Raw genomic sequence first — 23,295 nt, forward strand, 5'->3', positions numbered from 1 at the left:
CTTACCTAATTTTACCGCCGGAGGCATTATTCCCCAAGACTTCATAATTTCTCTCAGCACCTGAATAAGGGAGAAAGCCACAGGTTACATACTGACATTATTTAATCGAACTGTGTTGGACAATACAAATCCTTACCTGAATGTTACCGGTTGCCACGAGGAACTCTTTGCTAGGGTCAAGCTGCAACCTGCAAGGAATCGGACAAGAGTGAAAGTCAGACATTTGAACTCTTACGAACTATATACTTACGGCGTCTTGCCGGAAATCTCAGAGTCAATATTGTTCTGGAACCCACCAATTCCTTCGAACCAGTGAAGCAACTGGTTATCTACGCGCCCCTGCGTTCAATGCAGGATGGAGAGCTCATCTTTCCAAACCATCAGGTGAGACTATAAGAGGGGACATTAAAGGTGATCAGTGGGGAGAACAGCGGGGGTGGGGGTTAACACTCAACTCCACGGGTGGTTAATTCCCTTTCTCCATTTGCAGAAGAATACTCCTAGGTGGGCCAGTCCAGTCAGTCATCTCGGCACTACGCGTCACATTGGTGGAGACCGCAGCTGTCCAGTTCAGATCGACTACCCTGTGGGAGCCAGGTGAGCGTAACACCCGGGCTCATCCCTGTATTTGCCAGGTACATTGTTGCAATGATAAAATAACATTGTTACTGCAAAGTATGTAATTAATTGTTAGGCCAGCTTCACCCGGGATGACGAGCCCAGCAGCGCCCACAGAGATGGCCAGATGAAAATGGACCAATGTCCTAGCATCCCATATGAAGCAGGCCCTACTGTATAGGGCTCCTCCAATCCGCCTTGTAGAATTGTACTATATGTTATTACATCATCAGTGATGCCATTTGTGCTTATTTATTTATTTATTTAACATTTATGGAGCGCGACAAACCCGTGGCTATCTGGGCGCTGGAAAACAGGTAATGCGGTATAATGTGCCGCACATGCCTATGGACATCAGAACGTTCGGCTGCAGCAGAGTTCTTTGGTGATGTGCTTCTATTTTGTATAAATAAATACTTGTTATCCTTGCAAGTGTGTCTTGGGCCTTTTTCCCTAGCAGGCTGTATTTATTCTGGTGTTAGTGTGCAGGGCTTGCCTTGAACAGGATGGAGGATGATCTTTTGTTTAACATCCTGACACAGAAGTTCCTTAGTTTTGTTGAGGCAAGGAAACTCCTCTTAGGTTTAGGGACAGATAGGATTTCCCCACCCCTCCTAGCGATTAAAAATCTCATTTCACATTGCTAAGACTTTATCCAGTGTATAACACTCACACTTGACTGACTGCAAAGTGCCTTGGAAGAAATGGGAGAATAGGACCTTAAGCAAAGTATATTTAGGATCTGTGTTTAACCAAGACACGTGAATAAACGATTGTGTATGCATTGATGTGGACACTGTGATGTCAGTGGTGGGTTTCAGTTCATTAACAATTTAAAACTGAGCTATAAAACATGGCTGAATTTGACCCTTACATAACAATATGTGATATCCCATCAACCAACACGTGATCAGGAGTGGTATGTTGTTGAGGGTCCCGATAACACAAATATCTTGCCTTGCGATGGTCTTTTAATTTAGCATGCAGGAACTTCAGAAATGTAATACGATACGTTAATGCACCCTGTTGCCATGAACTATTCTAGCATTAATGCCATAAGTAATGAACAAAGCAGAACTGGCCTAACATTGTGTAAATCCATTTACCTTAAGCATGGGCCACTGCACAGTAGATGTTTTAGACCAAGACATAAAAGCAAAGGTAGTTTTCGAGGATGGGGATAAGAGGAGTCCAGAAATCGATAACTAAAGGTTTTGAAATGTACATGTAAGGTCCATGTAATCTCAAATTATTGGTGGCAAATGAATCTCCTCCAACCTTCAATGTTACGCGGATGTCACTCCACTCTCCTTCAGCCTTCCCTCAGTTGCCTCTCCTTCCTCGCTCATTCCTAACTGTCTGCGGCAAGTCAGGAGTGGTGCTCCTTCCACGATCTCTGCCTTAATGCCAGTAAGACTGAGATCCTTCTTATTAGGACACCTGCTCGCGCTTTCCCGCTCTCACTCTGGTCGCCCTCCTTGGAACCTCTACACTCGCCTTCCTATGAGGCAAAAAACCTTGGTGTCATCTTCCACTCTACTCTCTCCTTCTCTCCTCACATAAGAGACTTTGTCAAGCAAGAAGGCCCACTTCCAGCTTCACCTCCTAAGAGGTATTCTACCTTTTCTCACTTTTCCCCAGAAGCTCACTGTCCTCAGAGCTCTGGTTCTCCAAGCTGGACTACTGCAACAGTCTTTCCCAATCTGTTTAAAGATGTAAAGGCAGGCGCTCTGTTACCAGTCTTTAGCTTCTCCTCCTAACGCATGTTTTCATGACTTCATCAATCTTCAGGGAGGCTGAGTTACTTAGTTTTTTCAGGCGGGTCTGCATTTCTGTTTCAGGTGTGACAAGTTAATTAGCTCTGAGGATTCTGGTACTTGTATTTTTCTGTATTTTTCGCACTTGATTTTGCTGGCAGGTGACTGGAAACAACTCCCTCCATAGCACAAATCTTCTCCTTGATGGGGGCAGGGGGAAAACCATGGTTGTGGCTCTCCAATGTAAGGCACCATGGCTTTCCCCGTCCCCCCATCAAGGGGAAGATTTGTGCTATGGAGGGAGTTGTTTCCAGTCACCTGCCAGCAAAATCAATTGGGAAAAATACAAGTACCAGAATCCTCAGAGCTAATTAACTTATCACACCTGAAACAGAAATGCATACCTGCCTGAAAAAAACAAAGAAACTCAGCCTCCCTGAAGATTGATGAAGTCATGAAAACGTGCGTTAGGAGGAGAAGCTAAAGACTGGTAACAGAGCGCCTGCCTTCACATCTTTAAACATTGTTCCAGGAGTCCCGGGCTCACAAGGCAGTGCAGCAGGGCCATCATGCCTTACATTGGAGAGCCACAACCATGGCTTTCTCCCTGCCCCCATCAAGGGGAAGATTTGTGCTATGGAGGGAGTTGTTTCCAGTCACCTGCCAGCAAAATCAATTGCGAAAAATACAAGTACCAGAATCCTCAGAGCTAATTAACTTGTCACACTTGAAACAGAAATGCAGACCCGCCTGAAAAAAACAAAAGAAAATCAGCCTCCCTGAAGATTGATGAAGTCATGAAAACGTGCGTTAGGAGGAGATGCTAAAGACTGGTAACAGAGCGCCTGCCTTCACATCTTTAAACGTCTTTCTCAATCTGTCTGCCTCTACCCTGCGCCCTCTGCAACTAATCCAGAACCTGAAATCTCTCCACTGGCTCTCAGTGGCTGCCAGGATTCAGTTCAAGATCCTCTGCATTGTCCACAAAGCTTTCTGGGACTGGGGCATTGTCCACAAAGCTTTCTGGGACCGGGGCCCGCACTACATCCAACTCTCTCTGCCTTAGTACCTTCCTTCTCGAGTCCTTCGCTCAGCTACCTCCAACTCTCTAAGGGTCAGACGCTTCTCCAGACAAAGAGTGGGTGTAGATCTCTCTCCTCTGCAGGTGCCTCCATCTGGAACGGCCTCCCTGCCCCTTTCAGACTTGAGACGGACCACCTGAAGTTCCGGAAGCAGCTCATGACCCTAATTTTCCCCTCTGTCTTCTCTCTCTCGCTCCACTGCTAACCTTCCTGTCTGATTCCCTGACTGGTTGCTTGGTACCCTCAGAATCTCATTGGGTACCAGGCTCCTCTATGACCAGTCCTCCTTGCACTGCCGCCTGGCCTACTGCGCACTTGGGGGCTGTAATCTGCAACCTCTGCAGCCCCCCCTGCCAACTTGCACTTACCCAGAGCCACGCTGCCCTGGTCGCACTTACCCAGACCCTGACTGGCCCTGACCGCACTTCCCCCAATCCCTCCCCATGCACCGCTTGTTGTCGTTCTTGCACGATCTGAATGTCACAAGGCTGAGTAAGATCGTTTGCCTCGTCTTCCCTCCCTTGTATTGTGGTGCCTAGAAACACTTGCACAGGCCCATTATAAATGTCAGATCATATCAATCTCATTGCCAAGAGCTTGTGTAATCCGTCTTTCCTTCTTTCTCTTATTCCTAGTTTATTTTCTGTTTTCAACTGCTAAACCGCATCAGCTCCACTTTATTTAACTTTCCTCCAGTTGTTATCATCGGTGCCATTTCTAGTACAAATCTCTGCTACCTGCGGCTCACCAGATGTTTTGGAATACAACTCTCATCATCCCTCACCATAGACAATGCTGCCTAGGGAGGAATGGAGTTGTAGTCCAACACATCCGTAGACCCAAAGGTTGAAGACCCTGCAGTAGATGATGATTTCAAAGATTTGACAAATTTAACTGAAATCTCTGCCATTCTTTTTTCTATAAAGGAAGACCAGTCTTATTTCCTGTTACTGAACATCCTGATCCCAGCGATAACATATAAGCCCTTTGTATGACTGGCAGCAAAGTGTTACCACGCCAGGAGTCTGGAATAACATAAGGGCTGGAAGGTTGTAATTCTAAAAAGAGCATATTACATAGCCCTACAGTTCACACTGTAACAAAATGATTTCCTATTACTCATTACGCCTCCTCTGTTGATTAATCCCCCCTCCCTTTAGGCCGAACCCTTTCTCACATTTCATGCATCTAAGTTATTAATGTCTTCCCTTATTATTTCTTTTTACTGTTCTCGTCTTCTCTTTGGACTTCTCTCTCAGATAAGCCCTCTAAAATCTATCTATAACTCTTCTATCCGGCTTCTCTTTTCACTATCCCCTCGTGACTCTCGATTCTCTTCGAGGACTAGTTTTACACTCTCGTCTTCAGTTCATTTTCCTCTGCCTTGTCTCTTTAAGTGTTTCCACAATCATGGATATCAGTGGAGTTGCTAGGTCTGGAAAAGACCCGGGGCTATGCTGATGTTGGAACTGTTGGGACTGGGGGCTAGCTAGTCTTTTGGCTGTAGCTCCTGAGATTCTATCCGGGGCTACAACCAAAAGAACAGGGGCTATAGCCCCCTTAGCCCCCCCCCTAGCAACGCCCCTGATGGATATCGTGATTTATGGTGTCAAAGTGCGCACTGAGGTCCAACATAATCAAAAAGGACATCTCACCCTTAACTGCCTTGGTAGGAAACGGAATGAAATAGAAAGAGAATGCTACATGTAAAGGAAGAGAAATAAGAAGGGAAAAAATGACAATTGGAAAAGAAATGAAGGAAAAAAAGGAAAAGAAAGAAGGAACGCTAGGCAGAAACAGTCAACATGTCATTGCAAAGTATCATTACACATGTACAACTTTGAAAGAGTCGGTTTCAGGATTGTATCATTATGCTTCAGTCAGGGGCGTTGCTAGGGGGGGCTAAGGGGGCTATAGCCCCTGATCTTTTGGTTGTAGCCCCGGATAGAATCTCAGGAGCTACAGCCAAAAGACTAGCTAGCCCCCAGTCCCAACAGTTCCGACATCAGCTTAGCCCCGGGTCTTTTCCAGACCTAGCAACTCCCCTGGCTTCAGTGTTTCAATTTTGTTCCTATAATCCAGTCCACTATTCATGTGTTGTAAGAGCAGCCATTGTCTCTCGTTGTTATGTAAAGTTTCTGGCACTGATCAGGTGAATCTATTGATACTTTGTAACGAGAGCCGTGGCGCCATGTGAGGCAGTGGACAACAGCCAACAGGAGCCAACTGAAGAGCTCATTCTCAGCGCTATTGAAAATGTTTGTTTACAAGTCTGTTATTGCTCTACAATGTACAACTGGTGGATTACTTCAGTGTTTTAATATTAAAATGTTTAATCGCCCATTTCCCTTTAATTCAAGAGCTTTCCACCCTCTATCTTGACTGCTTTGTGTATTTAGGGCAGAGTAATATCATAGGTTGTGATGATACAGAAGAGAATGCAATAATTGTACAAACACAAGCAAAATACCCAAAACATTTTATTGAAAAGTAAGAGAAAAGGGGATTAGAAATCAGGAAGAGGTTCTGTAGACATTGCGTTATTCTTTGGAAGGAGATGTGTGCAACAGACCAATTCCACCAATCGTGCGCGAGGACACTGACGTTCCACGGACAAAGATCTTTTCGCACGGGAGCTAGAAGCAATAACGCCGAGCCATCCAACATCAAACGTAGAAGGGACCAACAATCTGATTTTTCTTGGGGATCAGGGGCGGGGGGGGGGGGAGAATAATCATTGTAACATATCTACATACTCTGTCCTGAATGCTCGTAGCAGTGACCAGGGCTAAAGAAGGTAATGAGTGGCACTCCGGCAAAAAGGGCTCTTAGGAGCATCACAGTACTTATTGAATGATTAGCAGCAAGCCTACAAGAGTCTGCAAGCTAAAATCTAAATCTCGATTAAGCAAAACAGAACTGGAACTATCTTTTCTTGAACCGAGAGAAAGGTACTTGGGGCCAGGGTAATTCCAGTTTGGATAGTGTCCAGTGTGACCATTCAAGACTAAACAGCTCCAACAGAGGATATTTTAGGAGTCATGTGTTTTTATTGTTACGAACTTTTGGTGTATACATTTTATATTTTTGTATCATGGCAGTCCTTTGTACAAATGGCAAGTGTGTAAAAATAGAAATCTGAGTGAGACAACGTGACAAGTAATTATGGGATGCTGACCAGTAATGGTCATCTGTTGACCAGTAACTGCCGCAGGGCGGTCAGTGAGTGGGGCAGACTTTCTAGTGAGCGATTCATGGTTGCCAGTGAGGAGTGTGGTAGGCTGGCCAGTGAATTAGATATTGAAGAGTGATTGGTGCTGGTTGAGCTGTGAATGTGGTAGGGTGGCCAGTGAAGGGGTAGACATCCCAGTGAATGTGCCAATGCACAGTGGATGTGGCATGCTCTGCTTTCATTGCAGCAGGTAGCTGTGAATGATGCTGGGTGAGTAGGAAAGAATGTCAGGTGAGAAGTGAATGAGGCAGCGTGGCCATTAAATGCAGCAGGTTGGCCAATGTATGCAGCAGTAGGTAGTGAATTAGACCGGTTGAGCAATTAATATAGGTCGGCTCTGCAATGAATGAGTCAGGCTGATCAGTGAATAGTGAGCAGTGACTTTGGCAAACTGCCGAGTAGTGAATGGAGCTGTGTGAATATTATATGAGCAGGGATCGAGAATGAGAAGGGCTGCGCTTTGAATGGGCTAGAGTGAGCAGTGAACATCCAGGTGCCTGTACTCTAGAAGCCATCCCAATGTCACTTTAGAAGAGTTCCAGGGGGAGTTGAATGTTCTATAGAAGTCAAAGGCACAAAGACAGTCGGCCATCTGCTTTTGTGAGGAAAGTGAAGGTAAGTCCCTGTTATACCCCAAAGGTGTGGATTCAATGACAAACAACCCCTCGCAGGACGAGAGGAGACCCAAATCAAGAGATCCAAAGGGTCGAGAAGCCAGAGCCCCAGGAAAGGATGCAGTGAAGCCAGAAGGCCCTCAGTGTTATTTACTGGGAAAATGTGGTAGTGACTCTCTTCCAAAGAGTCTCGACCTGGGAATAGAGGGACCCCTGAGAGTGAGTATCTTGAATAAGCGCCCAGCCAGGGGTACTCGGATTGTTCGTTTTCGGGATTCAAATGGGATAGGTACAGGCTTCTTATTATCTACAGTTTACAGGGATACAGTTCCTAGGGCCTTGAACCCTCGATCTAAAATGGATGACCAAAAGGAAAAACAAAGAACCTTCCAATGATGGAGCCCCTCAAGATAGCAGTGAAAATACCAGTGAGGTAGACTTATGGAGGTCCAAGGAACCCGGAAAGGCAGATTCCAGTGAAAAGGTGGTGTGCGATACTAGTAGTAAGACTCGGAAACGGGGGGGGCCGGGCATGTTTTTGGCTATAAACTTTTATTAATCACGAAAGGTTGGAAAAAAGGCCTCTATCCCTAAATCTAAGAGTGGTTTCCCTGCCTCGATGTGAAAACAGTCAGGATGTACAAAAGTATAAAGTCTGTCTCAGTCACATCCCCAAAATCTATCTCTGTCCCTCACACTAAAAACGAACAAAATAGTACAAGGGTGATCTCACTCTGATGAAAACCGTATTCATCAATGCAACAAAAAATGTTCTCAGCCAGTCAGTCTTCCAAAAGATTCAAAACAATATTCAAGAAAATGATGTTCCAACTTTAGGAAGTTGCTCCTTTTCACTAGAGCTCAAATGTCTTTCCAGCCTCTTCGAATACAAAAACACACAGGATTCTCCAGAAGTACAACCCGTTCCTCAGTCACAGCTTTCTAGACCCCTTTGGTTCCAAACTTTTATTTGGGTGTGAGTCCTAGGCTCACAATACTTGAACGGTCTTGGTATACTCTCCTGCCAAGACCCAGTTATCTCATATATTGTCTGTGTTTCAGATATAGGATTCTAGCCTTTATTAATTCTGCTTAGGGTCCCAGACCCTTTTATCCTTGCTTTCTCTTTTAGTTGCAGGTCCCAGACTAGCATTGCAAACTTTGGTTTGTTTGTTTTACTCTCCTGCCAAACATAGTGTTCCTTACTTTCAATCTTGCTTTTACACGGACTCTCTGACTCCCTTATATTTTCTGCTTTATATGGGTGCCGGTTCCAGACTCGCAACTGTTGCCTGAAATGGCCTAGTTCACTCTCCTGCCAAGCTAGGGTTTCACTGGTCCTGTATTCACTTGTCATGCATTTATTAATGATTGGGCTATTTATCCCGTTGCTTCTCTGTATTTCGTTTAATGTATTAGTCCATAATACGTTCTGACCTTCATCCGGTCCTTTCTGCATTTTCCCCGGCCCCTCCGGACCTATTCTCAATACCCACCAGCCTGCATACCTTTTGTTTTTCGGTTCGTGTCTTCTAGTTGGCTGAATCTCATGTCGAGGCTCTGGTAGCCTTCTGACTTTTTTTCCATTTGGTTGTTCATCTGCAGTGTTCCCCGTTAGTCTTGTGTTCTGCTCTTGCATCAGTGTTGCTGTGGACACAGCAAGATGCTCTTGCGTCTCTTTGGTAAGTAAGCTTCAGAGAAGCCATCCGCCGGGCTACGTTCCTTCTCTCGCTCCTTCGCCGGCAACGGCATTTTATCTTCGTGTCGCCCTTGCGTCTCTCTGCACTGCTCTCCAGCTGACGGCGTTGCTTCTCTGGTTAAGGCTACCCGGAGGGATTCTCCTCTAGCTCTTGGCTGTAGAACATTTGAACTCCTGTGTTGGGAAAGTGAGTTCTGCACCAATCCAATTTGTTGACGAACTAGACTGCTCACTTCAGTTTAGCCGCGTGATCTGCAGCCTCGCAGTCCTCTTCCTCATCTCAGTGCATGGCTTTAGAAGTAACAAGTCAACGTCAATATTGGTTAGCTCTTTACTCTGCATGCATGAACGTTTTGGATTGGTTTTTACAATAAAACCTATCAGTCCCATCAGGCAGATGGGAGAGGGATTTAACTCATGAAAAGGGGTTGAAGGACTTTTAGCAGAATTATACTGCATTTCCTGAAGATGATCGTCCCTAGTCCCATAAGGGGGTTCCTCTCCCATGCGATCCTCCCCCAGTGCACCACCCCAGGGGGTGTATTGCGCTGTGGGTGGGTGCACTGCCTTGGCCCCATGGGACAAGGTCACCCCATACCCCCCAGGGAAGGAAGGACATCCTTCTCAGATTCGTCACAGTGGACGAAGTAGGGTGGTAGCCCAGCAGAAAACAATCCCAGCTTGGGGATAACAGATGAAGTTGAGCTGGGAAGACCCCAGGAGTAGATGATGGTGCCCCATTACCCTTGCTAGATAAGAGCAGCTACTTCAGGCAAGGTTGTATCCCCTAGTTGAAAATGGTCTGGAGCCGGTCCCCGCAGTGTAGGGTCGATTCTGCAATGAAACCGAATCAGCAGGGAGGCTGCCCGTGGAACCCCCGCCCGCTAGGCCACTCAGGAAGAATGTGGCTCCCAGGGAGGCTTTCCCTCCAGCAAAAAAGAGAAGGGGGGGGGGTAAGAAGGCTGCAGCCCCTGTAACAGGGACAACAGCAGTGGCGTCTGCTCACATTCAGCTGGCAGGGTCTGGGAATGTGGCTGGGAATGCGGCAGTGAGCGCTAGGAATGGAATGGTTGAAGGTGTTGTGGGCCAGACAGGCACCGCACCGGGGTAGGGGCAAGTAGCTCGACAACGAATACAGGGGGCCAAGGTGACATAGGGTGGCAGGGCCTCACGGTAACATAGGGGTGGCAGGGACACCTTAGGGCCAGTGGGGTCCAAGACAGGTGGGCTCCTGGGGTTGAATAACTGGCTGTGGTGGGGCTTTGGATGGGGCTCCACATACTCGGGTGCACAAGCGGTGGGTATGGGAGTTCCAGGTGGAGTTTGGGGGGCTGGCAGGGAAGGCCCAAACCGCAGAGCTTGGGGGGACCGGCTGGGGTTGTCCAACTGGTTCAAGGGCAGCAACAAAGGCGGGGGGGCGAGTGCTCAGGCAGAGCTGGTCACGGGGGGAGGTGTAACATAGCCCCATTGTTGACATCTGGAGGGACGGGTGTCCTCACAGGAGCAACAAGGAGCTCAAATATGGGTACAGGTGAGCATTTGCAAATATTGGGAGTGTGGTAAATATGGCAGGAGGGGAAAAAGCACCAGTGGTAGGTCCACGCGGTTGGGGGGGCAGGCAGGCAGGGCAAGCCTCCACCCCAAGCCAGGAAAATGGCTCGGGTTTACTGACCTGGCTCGTGCCTCTGGAAACCAAGGAGAAAATATGGAAGAAGAAATACATTGACATATTCGCACTCTTGGACTACACAGGGGTATAGGAGAGCAAGGAGTCAAAGGGTGATGTGAAGGACAAGAAATTCTTTGTGGAGAGATCATTGGCCAATTGGGTGACCGGTTTTTCGATATGTGCCGCCATACTGTTGGAAAGTGCCCAGAACGCAGTCAGAAGTTGTGGTCATACAATCACCTAATTTTGACAATGTATCATGACTGTATATTTGGCGCATGGTTGGTGTACGATAGGAGATTTAGGAGTGCTAAGGCAGGAAATGCCACGCTTGATTGGGGCTACAGGGCACTGGACTTATGGGCAGGCTGCACGGCAGCGCACCCAGCCAGCAGTAAAGGGTTTTCACGCCAAGGCGACCGACGTAGCCCTTTCGGAAACAATGGGGGGAAGCGGGGGCAAAAAGGGGGACTGCTGGGCATACAACAAATCCTTGTGTGCTAGGCCAGTCTGCAAATGTAAGCACGTCTGTTCATTCTGCGGGATGTCAGGACATTGGGAGGCAAAATGCATTAAGCACAGCAGAGAGCAGAGGTATCCCGGGTGGATGATGCGGGACGGTTGGTGAGGGGGTTTACACAGGGCTTTCGGATACCGGTGGAAGGGTTCCACCCCTAACCCCTTCCCCCGGTGCCAAAGAACCAGAGATTAGCAGGCTCGCAACCATCAATACTGATGGACAAAGTGGCTTAGGAGGTCAAGTTGAGGAGATTTGCAGGTCCATTTACAGTACTGCCCCTGCAGGGGTTGGTATCTTCCCCGCTGGGGATTGTCCCAAAGAAGGAGCCATGGAAGTATAGGCTGATACATAACTTATCTTTCCCAAAGGGTGCGTCAATGATGCCATTGAAGACGATGACTTATGCTCTGTGAAATATAGATCTTTTGATTCAGCAGTGTCACGGTTGCAACAAATGGGTAAAGGGGCATTGCTGGCCAAGGCAGACATTGAGGCCGCCTTCTGGTTGATGCTGGTGCACCCGGAGGACTACCACTTGCTGGGGTTTCAAGTAGGAGGGGAATTATACTACAACAGGTGCTTATCAATGGGGTTCTCTATTTCATGTGCTTACTTCGAGAGATTTAGCACTTTTTTGGAGTGGGTGGTAAAAAAAGAATGTAGTGGAGCAAAGGTACTGCATTACTTAGATGATTCGCTGTTCATGGGTGAAAGGGGTACGGACGAGTGCGCCGGTACCTTTCAGGAGGTGGCAGAAAAAATGGGGATGCCCTTGGCAGGGCAAAAGACAAAGGGCCCCACCACCTATTTGTGTTTTCTGGGCATTGAGATTGACAGCAAGGCAGGGGAATACCGCCTCCCCAGGTATAAAGTGCAGGACTTCAGGGGTTCAGTAGCTTCCTGCCTGAAGGCCAAAAAGGTGACCCTTGTCCAACTGCAGAGTTTGGTAGAGAAGCTGAATTTCGCTTTCAGAATCATTCGTATGGACAAGCACTTATCCCGGTCCATAGTTGGGGCGGTGTCGGAGCTGACAAAACCGTATCACCATACCAGGCTGACCAGGGAACAGAAACAGGATCTATTAATTTGGTAAACATTTCTGAGGGAGTTTAACCGGGTGCAGGTATGGCCGGAAAAAGTGGAATGCAACGGCCCGTTAGGCCTTCATACAGATGCAGCGGGAGTGTGGGTGTTAGGGCAATCTTGGGCAACAAGTGGTGCGGCCAGCGTTGGCCAGACAGTTGGCAGAAAGAGGGACTGTGCAAAAACATAACGTTCTTGGAACTTTTCCCCATTACAGTGGCAATGACGATCGGGGGAGGGGAGCTGGGGGGGCAACAATGTGGTGTTTTGGTCAGACAGTATGTCAGTGGTCTGCTCCATCAGCAGCCAGAGGGCAGCATGCCCAATGGTATTGAGGTTGCTTAAAAGATTGGTGTTACTATGTCTAAAGGCAACTATTCGGTTTCGGGCGAAACATGTTCTAGGTATCCTCAATACTACGGCTGATGCTTTGTCCCGTTTTAAAATGCAGGAGTTCAAGCGATGATTGCCTGAGGCGGAACTAGCGATGACAAATTTCCCAGAGGCACTTTGGGAGCTGGGTGCCCAGAGCTAGCATCTCTGATAAATGTATCGATATCAGGGAAGACTAGGAGGGCCTATGGGAAAGCATTTGTAGAATTCAGGGAATTTGGTGGGTGGACAGGGTCTCGTAGACATTTTTCACAAGCAGGCCGCAAGAGATTTTCTGGGTACCTTGCACGCTGGGGGGTGGGGGGGGCACAATGGCGATGGCCAGAACTAAGATAGCGGCCATAGGTTTCTTTGCTGGGGTACAAGAAGGTCCTTGCCTTCCACCGATTTTGCGATTAGCAAGACATTAGCCGGTTGGAAAAAGGCGGCGGCACCAGGGGTGGATATTAGAAGGCCTCTAGATCCAAACAAAATAGCAGCAATGGCACAGACACTGGGGGCAATATGTAGGGATGGCTGGTAAAGGGGGCTGTTCAGAGCAGTTTTTGTAACAGCATTATTTGGGGCGTTCCGGATTGGGGATCTGGTGGGTGGATCTACGACCGATTTCCTAGGAGGTTTATCCAGGTCCAGGGAGGTTGTATCCTTTGAAGGGCAGGCCCTGGCACACATTTGGTTGAGGAAGTCAAAAACGGACCAGGAGGGTAAAGGGGCCAGGGTGATTTTGACGGCTCGTACTATGGTAAACATCTGCCTGATATGGGGGCTGCGGGAGTACCCAGGGTACAGGGGGACCAGGCGGGCCCCTTGTTCCTGCACAATGACGGGTCGTGCTTTTCCAGGTACCAGTTCAGAAAAATTTATGAGAGAGCTTTGAAGGCGGCTGGGCTTCAGGGGATGGGGTTTGCGCCGTATTCTTTTCAAATAGGGGCGGCCACCACAGCCGCAGGTTACGGGTATGGGGAAGAACAATTAAAGGCATTGGGGCGGTGGAAATCGCACGCTTACAAGGGATACATCCGACCACACCTCCTGTGTTAAGCGGCGAAGAGGAGGGTGATCAGGGCACATATGCGTGTATATATAATAAAACAAGTGAGAGTTGGTGAAGCCAGTGGTGTGGGTCGTTGGGCACTCATTCATTCGGAGAATGGAGAAGAGGGTGTGGGAAAAACCTGGGTTGCTGTCAGATGTGCTGGACATGGACATACGCTGGATTTTTCGTGGAGGATTGCAAGGGTGTCAAGTGCCTTCATTGGTGAAAGGGCATATGAGGAGGGGGCTGCCAAGCCCTGGGTTGATGATTTTGCATATTGGGGGAAACGACTTGATGAGGTTGGGCAGAAAGGCGCTCATCAAACATTTGACTTTGCTGTTTGCTTGGTTTGGTCGGGTATACCCAGGGCCATTGCTTGCGTGGTCGCAGATCATTCCCAGACTGTCCTGGGGTGCCCATTGACCATGTCGGCACGAAAATTGAACAATTAACTAGCCCGGCTACGCCGGCGGCCTGCACATCATCAGGAATAGCCTATTGGGGGCCCAGGAACTTCTCACCAGGACGGGGTACATCTGTCTGAGCACAGAACTGAACTTTTGTGGTGGAACTTTGTGGCCTGGCTAAGAACTTTTCCAGGTGTTGGGAGGGGGGGGTATGGACCGGTGGGTCTGCACCGCTGTGGCAGGTGGGGGAGGACCATGGGGACACTGAGATCCCTTTCTGGGGGACTCCGGAGCCGGAATGGGGCACGGCGACAGGGGGATCCCTGCGGGGGAAGAGAGTGGCAGGACCGGGGGCACCCGGGCTAGAAAGAAACGGGCGCTGCCTCCCGGTAACACCTCCCGTGAAGGACATGGTGGGGAGAGGACAGGGCCTCACCATCATGCATCGCCCCGTTGGGGTGGAGAGCCATGGTCCGCTCTGGACCACTTGTCAGCAGAAAAATGTTGTGAATTGTGTGGAAATTACTGATACGGATATAATTATTATATGTAACGTAACATTTTTGGGAGTGCATTTACGATTTGTTTTGAGATGATAAAATGTGGCCGGTTTGGCATCGAAAAGAAGTAGGTGTCGGGTGTGTTTACTCTTCACCTAGGCCTGCCCCCTTGCTCAGCCCATTAGTGATCGATCAGCTTATGCAAGATCATCTTTCTGGCCGGTTACCCCCCCCACACCCGAGGCCCATGGACAAGAGATGCGCGATTAAGTGTCCTCTTTGCGGGTATTGTGGCATCGGTAAAAACATGTGCTACTTTAAAAGACACTTCTTTTAAAATACCACCTAATTGTGAGTTAGGGTGGCAAAGAATACTTACCTCATGAGGTACATACAAGGTGGCACCTGGAGTACATGACCCATCTATTTACCCATTGCATTGATGGCTATGTGCCCTTCGGAGGTCAATATTCCAGGTGATACCAACTCATTGGTTATTATTTTTAAAAACACTTTTTTTTTTAAATGCACCATGTTTTACCGTTGCAGCCACCATGTGTATCCGACTGTATTTTGAATGAAGCAGCGCCATGCCCTTCACCATGTATGCCTTTAATGTTTTTAATGTGTATGCTTAATTGTGCAAATAATTTATTTTGCTGAATAATGGAAGCAGAAATCATCCAATTAGTGAAGTATTACAGTGCTTCTGTCCTCTTCTTTACCAGTTCATCATTCAGAGGGAGTTTAGGACTACGCGGCTGACTTTGGGCTGAGCAATGACATTTGTCGGGAAAATGAGTTGTCCCAGCAAATTAGCTCACCTACGTCACACAGGTCAGTACCGTGGCAGAAGTTTCGCGACAGAAGTTCTCAGTAGTTTACATTAATAAACTCTAGCATAGGAGTGAATCATACATTGTCCGCCCCGAAGGTAATCGCCACCCCTTGCCCCCGGATTCCACTTTTGCATTGAATGCATTCTGGGAGTTGTAGTTTTCAATTGAACAGATTGGGTTCACTAGCCTGATTCCGATGTATTCCGACTAGTATCAGTGGGTGCCTTGTTCTTAATGGCGCCATGTCACCTATGATGCGTGCTGCCCACTTATGTGAGACCAAAGAATTAACCCTCTCCGGGGTCGGGGGTAACGGGCGTGGGTTACCGCAGCTGGCTCTTTAAATCCCAACTGTACCACACGCGGGTCCATTAGAAGTGCAATCCACAGAGACCCCAGATCTGGGCAGGAAAGTGTGTATTGCGGGGCACCGGGTGAAGCGGGCACTAAAGGGCTGAGAGCAATACATGTGTTAGTCACGCCGTGTGCCCTGCATGAGATCAAACATCCCCTGTGAAGATGCTGTGTATTTCCCTCGCAGCCCTCCCCCCCTCCTTCTACACTCCCCCGGAAATAGCATTTTGCTTGCAGCTCGTCCCTAATTAGAGCTTCCCGCGGTGCACTGCATTAAACGCGTCCTCAGCGCCCACACTGGTGTGGATTGCATTCGACAATTGTGGGCTACCTGCTGCCAGGCCCTGGTTTCCCCAGGAGACAGCGGCGTGCACGCGTTTCTAACGTATGTTCCGCCGGAAGCCGTAAAATGTGATAAAATGGGCTATGCTTTGCGTACAAGCGTCGAAGCACGCATGCTTGGACCATTATGACATTTGTTGACTATACATGCGCTTTTGATTCAGTTAGTCGGAGCAGACTCTGGAGGAAGTTGACTCACTCTTGTACTTCCTTAGGAAGCTGTTTCTGACACAACAATACGAATCCGCCTTTCCCTAAGGGGTGTCTCGTAATCCTTCTCCACTAACAGTGGTTGAAGCCGGGTTGCCTCTTGCCTTACTTATGCAGGCGATATGGTCCTGATCTCTGGAACCCCAATTGGCCTCCAGCATACCATGAATAGGCTTCACCAATTTGCGACAGATAATGGTTTGATTATCAATATAGCTTAGACCAAGATTCTTATTTTTGGCAAGCAGGCAACGAAGGATAAGAACTTTGCTTGGCGCGTAGGCGACTCTGTAGGTGAGCAGGTGACTTCATACAAGTAGCTTGGCATGTTGTTATCTAACGATCGCTCCTGTAAGCCTCTCTCGGACAGCATTAAATCCAAAGCTTGGAAGAAATGGCTGTTCCTGAGAAAAGTCATTAATAGGCTGGGTGGAGGCTCAATCGAGGCGATGGTACGAGCCTACGAGATTGCACTGGTACCAGTTATAATATATGCCCTAGAGGCTTTCCCGGAAAATCCAATGAATTGGCTCCAGCCCCTGGAGGGCAACATTTTACAATCGTTACTTGGTGTACCCTCTGCTACGCCGGTTGAAGCCATTAGATTAGAACTTGGTGTCACATCACTAATGGCCCACTGGAAATTGCCCGCTTGGAGATTGTGTGGGCTAACATCAAATTATCAGATGAAACCGATAAGCAGCTGCTGAGGGCTGTCGTGGAACATCAGGAGAGACGGTCCCGCAGCTCTTGGTTCTCTGTACTTGACCACACTGTGGTCCAACATTTTCGTGCAATCGTCGTTTCTTGTATACCATCTACCTGCATTGAGTTCCGCCTTTCCGGTTTGACAAAAAAAAAGAGTGGATTATGATTCTTTGACTAAATTGATGGTTAAGCCTAAGTGTGAAAGTTAAACGCACCAGGGTGGCTTTAATGATACTCCACGAAAGTATCTGATCCCTCCATTGAGTTGCTTCATTGTATACCTTCGTTCTGACCTTCTCCCTGTATTTAGCGACACAGGAGCATGCACCGGTATACCGAGAGAGGAGCAGATCTGTAGAATCTGCAGTAAGGAGGTGGAACCGGCTAGACACATACTTACCAACTGTGGCCTATTGGTAGAGTTCTATAAAAAGGGCTACGCCCCATTCCTAGATCACATCTCAGACCGATTCTGGAGTACCCCGTACGGCGCTGAAACGCTTGTGGTCACGTCAGCCGCATTTCACATTTGGGATGGATTTGGGGGAAGATTATCTCATTTGTAAACTCCTTTCATCCTGCATTCTAAAATCACCCCTGTATAAGGTCCCAACATTTCTTAAATTGATGGCGAGAGCTGTATTATTTTGAATGGTTTTAATGCTCTTTTATTGATAGATTGTTATGCATTAATGAAACATTCGTTTTAATTGTTGCAGTCTTTTATAAGGTGATTGATTGGTTGTGTCATTTTATGTAAATTTTGTAATAATTTTTGTTTTTGCTGAATGGTTTTTATTTGCAAAGGTTGTATTACCAGTGGCACAAATAAAAGAATAATTTAAAAAATGATGACATTTCTTTTTTGTTGCTTGCAGGGGTTTTGTTCGTGGCTGGTGTCGGTCTTCCACATGCCGTAAGTACCGCTCACCCACCGTGCCGCCCCTGAAAGTCGTTCTGCCTGGGGCTGGTTTCCTCATCCTAATCTTTAACTTTGGCTGGCTAAAGGCCACGCAGGTTGCAGTCACCGTTACAGGAATGTTCCTGCACACTTGTGCTTAATTTGGTTTGTCTCATAGATAAAAACAATATATATATGTATTACTATGTGCCTGGCTAGAATACCTTCTGCACACTTCCTTCTCTTGGGCCAAAACGTTGTTCCCCATTCACAAAGGACATCTGGAGGTGCAGTTGTGCAAAGCAGAGGGTAGCAGGGGCGTTTCTGAACTCATACACAGGATGTGCTTTAAAATGCATATAAAACAAAATCATTACCCTTCTTTGCGAAAGACTCTGGGGGATGTGCAGTGCAAGGTAGGGCCATTTGTGACCCTCTCACACCTTTTGCTCTGAGTGCTACAGCAGCAGTCTAAACTCAGGGATGTAATTTTGGGGTCGACAGGGGTCGCAACTGTGACCCCTGAGGTTTCCTTTTACCCCTGTGGTCTCCCTTGCTACGCCAACAAAACGTTTTTTTTAATGCAAGGTCCTCGGCTGTGGCCAGAGCCAATGGGATCTTTGCTTCTCGAGTGGCTGGCTTTCATGTTCAGGCCTCTTAAAAAAACAAAACATAAAAAAAAAGAATAGGAGTTCCACAAGTCTAACACATTCAGCAGTGACCCTAAATAAAAAAGAATGGGAATACCGAATTATTTGCCTTTCTAAAATTCTATACAATAATTGCTAGACTCGTTAAAGTTTTATTTCAGGCACACTTCAGGGAGTGAGTCACTGATTTAGTCTGTTCTTAAACACCTCACCTCAGCATTTCACCCATCTGAGGTCGATAAATGAGTACCAACACAGGTTGGGTGATATTGTATGTATATTTGTTCCATCTAAAGCGCTTAAGCGCAAGTGCTATATAATAGCACATCATTATCATTTGGTGATGGACGTCTGCTTGCATTCACAGTAATTTGCTAATATGGGCCTATACACACTGATCTTAACGATACATATGGCGATCCATTCTTGTATGAAATGCAGATCACATTATAGTGATATCGTAACCATATTTTTTGTAGTGTGTTTAGGTACAATGCTATGTGATGCCACTTCCTGTTTTGTTAAGGGGTGAAAGGTCTTGTTCCATCGCTTCTTGTGATATCACTTTGGGGTGGGCCAAATTACATCACTTCCTGTAATGTCATCAGAGGTCAAGGGTCTTGTGATGCCACTTCCGCTACCCCAGGCATTTTGGTGAAATGACGTCCCTGTCCAAACTGCTGCTGTTCCACCATTTTCACACCTGAGGCAGTGATAACATGCTGTCTTCTTCTTACACAAGAACAGGCCCTTAAATGAGGGGACCATGTTGGGCCACTGTGAAATGCGCTCCCAGGGACTCCATGGGTGCTCGCAGCCAGCGGTGTCCATTAGTGCTGGGAGCCTGCTCCTAACTCCTATGAATACATAGGTCACCTTTCTGGACAAAGTGACATAAACATTTCTTGATATTGCACAAGTAAAATAAGTGCATCTTCTGTGCTTTTATTTTTTTAATTGAATACCTTTTTGAGAATAATGCATGACATGAGGCTTTTTACCATTTAGGAGATGTTACATTACCTGGCATTTAATATGGTTGCATGCACATATCAACCAATGCTGTAACTAATTATTATGTCTTTTGTTTTTCATTCTATTTCATTCATTTCATGATTTTGTTTTTTTAGTCACTTTGATGTCACTTCCTGTGATGCCATTGGCGGTGATGACACTTCCTGTTATAGATATCACAGGCATCAAATGTCGTGCCCCTTTCCCATTCCGATCCTTGAATGTGCAAATGAATGACAGCTTGAGCCCATGCCCCCGTTCCCATGGGCAGGGGTACATGTCCAGGCCTTTTCACGGGTCCCTTTTCCTTTCTACACTGCAGCGAGAAGCAGATGCTGGAGCGCTGCGGCGAGGACGCCATCCACTACCTCTCCTTCCAGAGGCACCTGATCTGCCTCATGATCATCGTCTCCCTCCTTTCCGTGGGCGTCATCCTTCCCGTCAATCTCAATGGCAACCTGCTCGGTAAGCAGTGCATTCCTAGAAAGTGATGTTCCTCCATGCTGGACTTTTCCGGAAGAGCAAGCACACACTTTCTTCATTGGGAACAACACCACCCCCAGTATTTGCATTGCTGTTGGAGTTTTCAGAAGTGTGTTATGAATGCAATAGCAGATTTGTTATCATTTTGTTTTTGTGTAACCTGTTACTAATGTTATTAATGCCTGATACCAAAATCGGAGCTACATGAACATGTGTAAGGAGGAGACTGACACACTGGTGACGTTTTTGCTATCAAAGCCTTTAATCAAATAAACGAGGGTTGGGGAAATACCTTCCTGTCCCTAATACCAAGATGGGTTTCCAAGATTCGGAAGAGTGCTCTAACAAGTCTGTCGGGATAGACCAAAGAAATAATTCCACTGTTGTGTCAAAAATCCTATTTCCAGCCCTCACTCTAAAAACTCAAACAAAAGTGAAAAGGGGATCTTCTTTAGTCTCAATGCTCTTTTCCACCTTACAAAACCAAGTTCCAAAATTGTCCTTCAAATAAAAAGAAAGGACAAACTTACTCCCCCAGGTTGTCTCACCCTCCGAATATCCAATGAGGGTCTTTCTTCTTTCAGTGTTCCGGAAATATCCACAGAACCATAACAGGGGGCTTTGCTTCCCTTCCCCTTGCTTTCTTCCAGTATATTTCACAGTCAACCTGGCTCCTGTTGCTCCCAGATTTTGTGACTATGAAAATTCCTCTTGTCTTCTCCTTGGTTTCACAGCCAACCTGGCAAATGTCCTGCCACGTACTGCGATTATGAAGAGTGCTTTGGCTCTCCCTTCATATGTGGGTGAGTCCCAGGCTTTTGCCTTTTCTGCACTTTTAATTGTGATTTTCTCGCTTTACAGCTACTTTGTTGGTCACAGCCAGCCTGGTACACTATCCTGCCAGGTCCGGTGACTATGAAGATTACTTTTGGAGGCTTTGATTAGGTTTGTAGGTGTTTGTCCCAGCCGCGCCTTTGTGATTCTCCCTTCCTTTAGCCGGCCCGGTTTACCCGACCTTTCTGGAGAGCTTACTGGTAGTTTTTGGTTGTGTGCGGGTGCTGCAGGCCTTCTCGGCTTCCCTCCGTGGCTTCCAGGCACTGCAGCGGGTCTGTGCTGACTCCCGGCCTCTGAACTGCACGTCTCGGTTTCTCCACGTGCTCTAGACTTCCCGTCTGCCTGGGGGCTCAGGCTTCTGCTTCTCTCTGCTACGGATGTTTCGGGAACACCTCTACCAGCAGGTACGCGCCCCACTTCTGTTTCCATCAGCGTAACGTCGCCTCTATTGCTGCCAGGATTTGAATCCCCCACTTCCACCTGAGAGGGATTCTCCTCTCAGCAAGGCCTTCTTCCCTTTTTATGTTCTGTTCCAATTTGCTTGACACAAATTGACTAATGCGTTTGTAGTGGTTCAGTGGATTATTCCACATTACTCCGCACTTCTTCTTTGTCCCAGTACTGTAGTCCTCCCTGTATTCAATGTTCTTTCTCGTCTCAGTGTTTCTTGGGGAAGTGACATTGTCTATTCTGCTGGCATACATGTAAGATGCACTAAATCCGAGCGGGTGCTCATTGTAGCTAATTCTATATTCTTGTTTACCAGACCGCTGGACTAATTAGAGAGTTTTGCAGCTTTTGATTAACTCTCCGACCATGGGTGTGATTCACAGATTTCGTTGGAGCCTAGAAAAAGACAGTGATGTCGAAACACGTGTCGGCTGTTCTTTGCAGATTAAAAATCTGCCTGACCATTGTGGTTTCTCTGCACAGTATGGCTGTGTACTTGAATTAACTCTTACTCGGGACACTTGGGGCAGAGGGTCCGTTTTTGCATAAACACCCGCAGCAGATTCAGTGCATCTACTTTTGTACTCCTAATCTTTCAATTCTTTGACGTGGGCAGCCCAATACATGAAAGTGAATCAGGTTACGTCCTGTGCAGGGTACCAGCATGAGGGAGGTTGTGGTATAAGGGAATGATACCACGTTTCTCCCAAGGTGTCGTCCGTCATCCCATATGGTATTTCCCTCCCCATGAGATTCACCTGCTGAGTACCACCGCCAGGGGGACTATCGGGTAGCAGCCTCACCTCTCTGGCCTCATAGGAAGGGGCTTCCCCCATGGAAGCAGTGACGTCATCCTGCAATGGGTCACACATGCCAGTCTTTCTTTTATTTCATTGAACATCACTGTGGATGCATTCAAATCCAAACGGTTTTTATTAATTTGAATTTGAGACTCCATGTTAATGCACACTCCTTAATGCCTTCTGTGCTTTTGTGTATAAGTTGCCAATCTATGGGCTCTGCAGCGGGGCAGTGCCAAGGGAAGAAGAAACAACATACACCATATCATGGATAAACTAGCCACATTTATTTTTCACTGCAAGTAACATATCCATTCTCATAAATGTGACCCTAAACAAGAAACATCACAATTTACACCAAAGAAAAAAAGCATTCAAAATAATTCCTGAAGAACAGGTTCTTTACATTGCGACAGCAGGATCATAACTTCCGGCCCCTAGGTGGTGCACAGTGGTGGGGCCTCTGCCCCTGGCAGGCCTCCCCACCATTCCCTATTTGAGGGCGATACCAGGAGGCACCCCGCTTTGCACCGTCTGCCTCCAGATACCGCCTACCCTCGGGCTACTCCCTGTGGCACCCCCACCGGCCCTCTTAGTGAGAGGCAGCCCTGACCTTGCCACTGTACCTTACCGGCCTCAGGGTCCCTGGAAGGGGCAATTCGGTGCCCATATGGTCCCCCCCGACACCCACCTGCCACTGGGACCTGGACCACACAGTCTAGGGCACTCCCCCCAATCCATGCTGTGCTTATAAATGCCAAAAAGTTCCTGAGCAACAGTTCAGTATCCTGTACAGACGGGTGCACCCCGTCATAATGGAAGTTTTCCGAGCCCCTTACTAGCCCGTTAGCCACGATTCGGAAGCGACCAAGTCAAGATGCCAACCAATCCAGTTCATTGTGCAGTTTGCTTGCAGTAATGTTCAGGGGACATGCTGGACCTGGCAAGCCCCTGCTTGTCCTGGGGATGATCTGGGACCAGAGATCAGCACCTACGGGCAGAATCTTCCTATCCGCGAAAAGAGGGATATCAGCGATTCTCTCACCTCGCTCCTACCCAAGGACACCAAAGCATTGCCCCCTGATGTGGAGAATGACTAG

General features: G+C 47.4%; 1 protein-coding gene across 3 annotated transcripts in view; it reads left to right on the plus strand.

The window, feature by feature from the left end:
* TMEM63A (transmembrane protein 63A) overlaps nucleotides 1-23,295 on the plus strand; it is a 778,572-nt gene that overhangs the window by 302,659 nt on the left and 452,618 nt on the right. For all 3 annotated transcript variants that reach the window (XM_069608694.1, XM_069608696.1, XM_069608695.1), the window contains exons 5-6: nucleotides 17,942-17,979; nucleotides 19,951-20,093. In XM_069608694.1, the coding sequence (XP_069464795.1) occupies nucleotides 17,942-17,979; nucleotides 19,951-20,093 (181 nt within the window). The remainder of the gene's footprint in view (nucleotides 1-17,941; nucleotides 17,980-19,950; nucleotides 20,094-23,295) is intronic.

Source organism: Ambystoma mexicanum, chromosome 4q (assembly GCF_040938575.1).
Source record: "Ambystoma mexicanum isolate Mex_15411 chromosome 4q, UKY_AmexF1_1, whole genome shotgun sequence".
In the NCBI taxonomy this organism is placed as follows: Eukaryota; Metazoa; Chordata; class Amphibia; order Caudata; family Ambystomatidae; genus Ambystoma; species Ambystoma mexicanum.